Source organism: Cebus imitator, unplaced genomic scaffold (genome assembly GCF_001604975.1).
Source record: "Cebus imitator isolate Cc_AM_T3 unplaced genomic scaffold, Cebus_imitator-1.0 Scaffold821, whole genome shotgun sequence".
Classification (NCBI taxonomy): Eukaryota; Metazoa; Chordata; class Mammalia; order Primates; family Cebidae; genus Cebus; species Cebus imitator.
Window position 1 is genome coordinate 125,192 of NW_016108136.1, and position 9,241 is coordinate 134,432.

A 9,241-nucleotide genomic window follows, 5' to 3' on the forward strand; every position below is an offset into this window, starting at 1 on the left:
AAAGACCCTAAGGTTGGAATGTGCCTGGTGGGTTCAGAGGGCAGACAGTAACACCATACAAAAAGGAATAAACTTTAAAGAAAGAGAAAGAAAAGTGACTCCTAGAAAAGACAAAGTAGTGTATGGGTCTTAACCACTGTAGTTTACAAAAATGGCAGTGCCAAGTCTGGCAACTACTGAGCTTTACTGATTTTTTACAGAATTCCAGTCAGATTCTCCACATACTTGCAACTGAGTATGAGCTAACACATTAAAGAAGAGCATTTGAAAAGATTCAGGTTATGGAGAAACACAACAAGAGAACAAGAACATTAGAACAAGTACCTAACCTGCTTTTGCATAACTCCTATTTATAACCCCTGCCATAACCATTATATACTTACAAATTTGAAAAATCTACTACCAATATAAACAACCTTACCAATAGTTTCTAAGGTCAACACTAGAAAGTCTTTCTCTATCCTTTTTCACATGCCGCACCCAATCAGTCAGCAAATTCTGGAGAGTCTAAACATGTCATCGTGTCTACCAAGAACATCTTAGTTTAGGCCACCATCTCTCACCTGGATTCCTATAACAGTCCTCAATTGTTCTTGCCTCCTACAGTGTATTCATTCACCCATTCATTCAACATCCAATGGCTATATACTCTAAACTGTTTTGGGCATTGGGATATACTAATGAACAAAACAGACAAAATCACTGCTTTTACAGAGCTTTCCTTCTCAAACCAGCAACCGGCCATCTTCCTAAATCAGGTCATGACACTCCAGTTTAAAACCTTCCAGTGGTTTCTCATTATGCAGAGATAAAATCCAGGCTCTTTGTCATAATCTACAACATAAGTCCTAGACGATCTGGGTAATGATAGCAGTAAGTGCTATCCAGTCATCTCTCTCTATTTGCACCCTTATTTACTGTACCCCAGACTTACTAGTCTATGGTCACTCAGTCTCAGGACCTCTGTACTTGCTGTATTCTTTTGCTTGTACATACTTTCCCCAGATTTCTGCATGACATCCTGGTTCTTATTCAGGTCTCGGTTCAAATGACACTGCCTCAGAGCGGCCTTTCCAGACTACCACTGATAAAGCGGGACCCCAGAAACACTTCCCACATAACCTTATTTTTTCTTCTTCAAAGCCCTTATCAGAAACCATCTTACTTGTTTACATGTTTACTATCTTGATCAGCTAGAACATAAGTTCTGTGAATCCAAGGACATAAATTGTCTTCACTACTGTAGCTCCAACCCCATTGTCTAAACCAAAGTAGGTACTCAATAAATAGTCTTAACTGACAATATTATTCTTAGCAACTGTCGTTTATTATTTCTTACCCATAATCCTCTTCCACTTAACCTACTCTTCCTACCTAATCCTTACTGCCTGTCAAAGACCTCAACAAGGAATTGAAACATAAGAAATCAACCCACGCTCCAAAAAACCCATACCTACAAACAGCCCTGGCCAATCCCTGCCTCCTCCCCACACCCAGCCAATCACTCCCAAAGCAGCCCATTATGGTGGGAATGAAAAATGCAACTTTTAGAGAACCTATAATTTTAAAAGGGTAAGCATAAAAAGATTCTAGAAATCAAAAAACAGTAAACTGATCTTGGGCTATGCTGGTACATAACAGCTCATCTTGCAGTCTCCACCTACACAACATTATCAGATCCTTTTGTTAGCCTCTAGGTATACCAAGCACAGATTTCTTTAGGTTAACTTGCCTCCTGTATAGACATTTCTAGTACTCACAATGCCCAGTTTTCTTTTCCTTCCTGAACATCTGGGAAACTATACTTCCCATCTACGCTGTAGTTAGAGGCACATGAGAGAGATTCTGGCCAGAAGAATGTGGACAAAAACATAGATGCGCAAAATATGGACAAAAATGTGAATGTGTATCACTTTCTGGCTTAGACAATAAAAAGAAAGCTCCTGCCCAATTCTCCAAACTCTTCTCTTTCCCTGGTATGTTGACATGGCAGAATCACACAACAATATCAACTAGGTCACAGTCACTGCATGGAGGACAATCACTTTGGAGAGTGTCAGGCTTCTGAGAACTAGAGGATGTCATTACTACAGCATCGCCTACTTAGTCTTTCCTAATGTATTTTCTCTTTTATATCAAAGTAAATACACCTGAATAGTTTAACAGCCAGAAGAAACTCACACATGTAAATCAATTTAGCTTAAGTCTTTTCCTTTAAACATCAACCTTGCATCACCAACTCTGAGGGGGGTTAAAAAAAAAAAAAAAAAAAAGATGTTACTGGGTGGGAGGTAGGGGAAATAGGAAAAATAATTTGGGGAATAAAATAGTAATAGGTGCAGATCTGAAGGGAAAACAAGCTTAAAAGAGGGAGCATTAGATATGAGAATAGGTACAGAATAGTAGGAGTGTTTTATAATTTTGAGGACATAAAATGTTTAATCTATATGCTAAACAATACCTAAAGTAGCACAATCACGTCAGGGGTCAGGAATCAAATACTTACGTAATACAAATGCTCCTCAACTTATGAAGGAGTTATGTCCTGATAAACCCATCGTAAACTGAGGAGCATTTGTAGTGCATAAGTTGAAAATATCTGAAGTCAAAAATGCATTTGATACATCTAACCTACCAAACATCATAGCTTAGCCTAGCCTACCTTAAATGTAGTCAGAACACTAACATTAGCCTACAGTTGGGCAAATCATCTAATACAAAGCCTAATTCATAATAAACTATTAAATATCTCACATAATTTGACTACTCTATTAAAACAGTATTGTCAAAGCTCAAGGCCCCCAAACACAATCAATGCCAATAGTATGCTAGTTCAGTTACTCTGGGGGTTTGAAGGGACTTCTGGTTAATGCCTTAAGAAGAAATCCATCATTTACTGCATTTTTCCATTATATCCTAGTAAGTTTTTGAATATAATACCTCACACAGTGCCTATCACACTGTAGGTGTGATAATTTTATATGGCAACTTGACTGGATTATAGGATACCCAGAGATTTGGCTAACCATTATTTCTGGTTGTATCTGTGAGGGTGTTTCTGGATGAGATTAGCATTTGAATCAGTGAATTCAATAAAATAGATTGCCCTCTCTAAAGTGGGTGGGCAACATTCAGTGTTTTGAGGGCATGAATAGAACAAAAGGAGGGAGAAGAGAGACTGCCCCTTATTCTGCCTTACTGCTGAGCTAGAACATCAGTCTTCCCCTGACCTCCGACTGAGACTACCACCACCAGCTCTCCTGGTTCTCAGGTCTTTGGACTTGGACTGAATCACACCACTTGCTTTCCTGGGTTTCCAGCTTGCAGGCTTCCAGCTGACAAATCATGGGACTTCTCAGCCTCCATAATCACATGAGCCAATTCCTTTTAATAAATCTCTACTGGTTCTGTTTCTGACCAATACAGTAGGCATTCAAAACTATTTTCTAGACATATAAATAAACACCCCTCTACCTGTCCTATTCTCTTCACACCTTTACAGAAATCTTTTATTATCAACTACTATAAACAATTAAACATGCTGTAGTGTCCCATATCTTAAAAACAAATATACCAAAAAGAAAGCACAGAACCTTTTCTTAGGAAACGTAACACACCTAACACCCCGGCCAACTTCCTTAAAAGCCCACTTTCTCAAAAGGTTTGTCTTTACTCACAGTCTCCATTTCTTCACCTCTTAATCATAGGTTGCCTGAGTTCAAATGCCAACTCCTCAATTTATTGGATATGTGAATAACTTAGATTAGTCACCTAACCTTTCTGAGCTACAACCTTGTTGGTAAAAAGGGACAATGATCTATCCCCGTAGGGTTCTTAAGAAGAATGAAACAGAAAAGGTAAAACAAACTCAGTACAGTGCTTAACACAAAGTATAATAAAGGTTGGGTGCTACTGTTCTTATTAAATGATTGCTTTCAGTCTTCATTATCCTTGGTTCTAATCCCTGATATTCCCTTCATGTAACATTCTCTCCCTAATCAATTCTGTCCACAACCAGTTTCAATTAACATCACAACACCGATGACCCGCAGATCTGTATTTTCAGTTCAGATATTTCTTCAGAGCTTCAGACTCACACATTCAACTGCCTCTTTGACATCTCCTCCTGGACATATCAAAGACATCTCTAACACAGCAAGTCTAAAGTGGCATTCATAATCTGCCCGCCAACTTAACCACCACTCCCCTTCACCAGCAACAAAACCCCCAATTATGAAAGCTATAAATAGAGGAGTTATTTTTGACATGCCCCTATAAATTCTTTCATGTCCTTCTACATCTATCTTCTCTAAACCATACTCCCAATTCAAAACATATTAGCTCTCACCTGAAAAAGCCTCCTAACTGGTCTCCCAGTATTTACTTTGCTCCCCTCCAAACCATCCTCCAAGTACCTACTCTGAGTCTCTCCATTCATTTGTAACACTGAGGTTAAGAGTATACTTCTGGTACATCTGCTATACTGCCTTATATAGAGAATGAGACAGACCTGAGATGATTCTCTGACCATTAAGTGAATCTCAGTGAATCTAAGATTATTTTCTAGCTGTGTAATCTTTGGCAAATTATTTAGCCTCTCCAAGCCTTTATTTGAAAAATAGAGGCTGTAGAAAGAACTTAACCTTCTTTGTTGTTGTGAAGATAAATAAATAATGTCATTAAGAAGTTTAATTCCATTTTTGTGGCTTGCAAAGGGCTAAACAAATGTTAGCTAGTAAAACAAGCTGAGCATAACTTCCCCACCCCACTGCTTAAGTCCTGGTCCTCATCTCTCCATGCCCTGTTCAAACAGTTTCCTAACTAGTTCCTATCTACCTCCAAATGCCCAAAGCCCAAAATATGGCTTATTGCAGGCCTCAAGAAAAGTCAGCTAAATATGGCCTTCTTTTAGTATTCTAGCAGTAAACTATAGATTAGGTCCAAACTCCTTAGAGCTTGGAATATAACCTAGCCCCTATCTACCTTTCCAATCTCTTCCACAATAATTCTCCCAAATGCATTTTACTCAAACTCATTAGATTACAGGAACTTGCTCTCCTACTATCTCTCTTGGGCCTGTTCCTTTGAACTAGTTTCTTTTCCTCTGCTTTCAATGCTTATGTCTAAACCAATTACTATTCTGATTTTACAGAAGAGGAAACTATGGCTCAAAGAAGTTAAAGGACTGGCCAGTATCACCTAGGCTGGTGACTGCACAAGATGTCAGTGCAAATGTTCTGTGCACTATATTACTGCTTCTCAAACTTTTCTGGGACATACGTCTGTTGAAAGAGAGAAGCTTAACTTCCACCTTATAGGTCAAGGAAGGCACTGACCCAAGCTGCTGCTACCAGCTTGGGGTACCGGGCTTTACCTTCAAATAAGTCATTGTCAGAACTTTGAACAAATCAAGTTGAGGACAGGAGCCCCTCAAACAGACAGTCCCCTGTACATTAAATCAAAATTATACATCTAAGTTTGTCTGTTCTGTTGCTGCAAACCCACTCCACAAAAGTATCTCCAGCCTTCATTTTCACTGTTACCTGCAATGATATAGAGACAGGGCCATACAAATGGCTCCAGTTACTATTACTTTGACACAATGAAATCAAGCATTGCCAAAGTGTTTAGCAGGAGGAGAGTGGCTACCCAGAGGGGTCTCTGTGCTGTGATCTCTACCCTAAAGAAAAACTGAAGACAAAGGAAATCCAGGGATCCCAGATGAAACTTGAGTTTTGTTAGGACAACACTCACTTCTCTGGAGTATGATTCCTCAACCTTGGAACCAATTGATAAAACTGACCAGACAATTATTTGTTATAGGGGGCTGTCCTGTGTATTATAGGATGTTTACCCTCTACCCTCTAGATGCCAATAGCATCCCACCTCTGGCTGTGACATCAAAAACGTCTTTCAACATTGCCAAATGTCAATTAGGGGACAAAACTGTCTCCAGTTGAAAGTTCTAGAGTAACTCCTGGTATATCCTTTTACTGAGTGAACGTTAGATAAGAAAGCTAAGACTTCATACTCTACACAGGAAAGTAGTGGGAGACAACAGACCTTTTTACATTTACACAGGGTACTAGGATAAAAGAAAAGTATTTGTTGCTTCTCAATGATCTTTTTCCACTAGGAAGTCAACTAAGTGAGATATAACTTAAGTTTCTTACCAAGAAATTTGGGATGAGGCTTCAAAATCAACCAGGCATTTAAGGCTGTACTTCTGGACGTTAGGAGAGGGGAAGGCAAAAAAGGAGAAAGACTCTATTAGGTTGATTCCCCACTTAGACGGCTACAATATTTGGCCTCTAGCTTGTAACACTGGGGCATAAGGAGATGGCTCAACATGACACCATCCCTACTTTGACAGTATAAATGAGCACAAACCTCCTCTATTCCTTCAGTCATGACCCAACATGAATACTACAGAAGCACATGCAGACATTCAAATAGTCACAAGAAAACAAAAAGTTATTTTATATTAAGCCAGAGACTTCAACATCTGCAATTCCAAAAGCTTAGCTTTTGTGTTTAATAAAATGCAGCTCACTCTCCTTGGCAGCCATTCTCTTATTGTTTGCTAATAAGTGAGAATGCACCCACAGACAGATGTGTTTTCAATATTTAAGATACTTTTGTTTTTACTTAAAAAAAAATTCAACTCTGCTTGCTATATTTCACTATTATTGCTTTTAAGTTTCTACAATTATAAGTTTTAAGAAGCCTCCTGAAGATCTAGCTAAAATGTTGGGTAGTTCATATAAACTGGAGTGTCATGAGCCTCAGATTTCCCATTTGTAAAGTAGGCAGAAATAAAATTTACTTCTTAAAGTTACTGTAAGGATAAGATGAAGTTCTGTGTAGCCAGTATTTGGGCACCTAGAATACATTCAATAAACGGTTATTATTAGTACTGTTATAACTATTAAATATCAACTTCTCTGAATCTCCTGTTTCCTCTATAAATTCTTAAGGAAGTAAACGCATGTGCTTTGGGAAAGGAGTAAGATATTTCACAAACACATCTTAAATCTAGATGCAAAAAAAGATAAGTATTATTTATGATTAAAAAAACAGAGTAGAAGAAAGAAAAAGTGGAAATATTCTGTGTTTTGTTTAAGTAGAAATTTGAAAAAAAAAAATAAATTCCAACGTTAATTACATCTGGCATCCAGTAGCTCATGATAGAAAATCCAATGTTCTTTTCCACTGGAAAAAAGAAAAAAATGAAAGAAAAGGGAGACAGGAGAATAAAAAACAAAACCAAAGAAGTATTATAATGGACTGGAAGAAGCCTTACACAAAATACATAACTAAACAACGACAATATTCTCCTCTTTCAAGATCAGCAGTAAAAGGTCAGACGCCTTCCAAAGAAGCCTGGGTTTGGACATCACTATTTACCTAATAAAATTCCAGTGAAGACAGTTTTTCCTCCCAGTAGCCAAAACCACAGGTGAGTTAAGACATACATTAACAAGGAGCTACTACACAATGTTGAGCTCTTCCTCTGTAATTGCAAATTTTAAAAAAGCTTTATTCAACTCAACAGCAGCTCCACCGAAATGATGAATTCACAAAGTATTAATAAGAAATCCAAAACGTCTGGATTTCCCAAAGAAAATGTCAACTCCCTTCCTAGAAATCTACTCAAAGAAAAGGCAAATATTACTCAATTCTTATTCTCTGGAGTCAATATGGATTTTTAATCAAGTGTCAGGTGGGATCAACGGCTGGTATATTTCTAAGTATCTCCTTGAAGGGCCTGCAAACTATAAACTTAGAGTTCTGATAAAACCACAGCGAATACTCCCCCTCGCGCGCGCGCGCGCACACACGCACACACACGCCCCGCATACTAACAGCTCTGCAACAATGATCTTTCTGCTGGCTACTGGCAAGTCAGCCAGAAAATGTGTACTCCGGTTTCGACCTTTCTAGGGATGAAATCAAGGAAGGATAAAGGGTATGGGGATTTTCGCCAACCCTTCGTTTTACAGAAGGGCCCGAAGCCGCGGGTGCAATTAACTCTCTCAGCCTTTTCGTTTCAAGGCCTCCTGATCCCAGGTACACACAGCGCAGAGCCAACCCGGGACGACCCAAAAGGGCACGGGCCCTGTGAGTCAGTCTACGTGCAACCTCACCCAGCTCCTCTGCTGTTTGTATGACCTTGTGCACGTTAAATTCTGGGTCTAAATTTCCACATCTACAAAATGGGAACCAGAGGTTCCACACCCCATATTGTTAAAAGAGTCCACGCGCCGAGACGCGCTCCCAAGCCCGAGTGGGCGCTTCGCCCGTGGGCTCCCACCTGCACGCTGGGGAAGGCAGTCTTGAGCAGATAGAACATCTTGCGGTTGGACAGCACATCGCCGCTGGTCATCTTGTCGTCGGCTCCCTCGCGCGTCTTCCCCTTGGACTTCTCGTGGAGGACGTTGCTCTCGCGGACGCGCCTCACCTCGTCGCCGCCACGGACTGCGGCCAGCACCGACACAGCCAGCATCTCGCGCAAGTCCACTGCGCCCCCGTCGGCCGCGGCCGGGGGTCCCGCCGCGCCGCCAGCAGGCTCACCGCCCAGGCCGAAGAGACTAATGCGGCCGGCCAGGAAGCCCGAGTAGAGGTGGTAGAGCACGCCAAGCCCCAGCAGGCAAAACACGGCCACCCCCAGCGGGGAAAGGCGGATGCCCATGGGGGCCATGGCGCGGGAGGCCGGGCGCTCTGGGCTGCGGCTCTCACAGGCCTCCCCGCGCCAGCCGCCGCGCTCCGGGCCAGGCGCCGCGCGAGCTACACCGGCGCCCGCTCTCCGGACCCCGTGCGCCCCATCACTTCCTCTCAGGAAAAACCGAGTGGCGCTGCGAAAAGCACCGTCGCAGCCACGAGCGCCGGACTCGCTGAGCAGCTAGGTGTAGGTTCCTTCCCCGGCAGGCGGGTCCGACTTCCACGTTAGCCAACGGCAGCGAGGTGAAAGGGGAGCGTGGGTGTGTATCCGGGTTACGCGACGGGGCGGGGCGGGGCGAGGGAGAGGGCGAGGGGCGGGGCGATCTGGGCCCCTCCCCTTGGGGCGGGGCGGGAGGCTCTCAGCTGAGCTGCCTTCCTTGGCCTGGTTAGGAAGGTGTTCCTGGAAGTGGTGAGCAGCAATCCACGCAGGAAAGTGCTCTGTGCTGAGTGCCTTGTGGATGTTAAAATTAAATATCCCTTTGTACGACTATGGATGGCTGTAATAAAGCTACAGTAATAG

General features: G+C 41.9%; 1 protein-coding gene across 2 annotated transcripts in view; it reads right to left on the reverse strand.

Moving 5' to 3' along the window:
- Positions 1–8,969, reverse strand: part of BPNT2 (3'(2'), 5'-bisphosphate nucleotidase 2) — a 33,454-nt gene extending 24,485 nt beyond the window's left edge. The window contains exon 1 of one of the 2 annotated variants that reach the window (XM_017520294.2): positions 8,315–8,969. In XM_017520294.2, the coding sequence (XP_017375783.1) occupies positions 8,315–8,701 (387 nt within the window). In that variant the 5' untranslated portion in view covers positions 8,702–8,969. The remainder of the gene's footprint in view (positions 1–8,314) is intronic. The other variant, XM_017520293.2, reaches the window with a different exon arrangement.
- Positions 8,970–9,241: the final 272 nt, after the last annotated feature.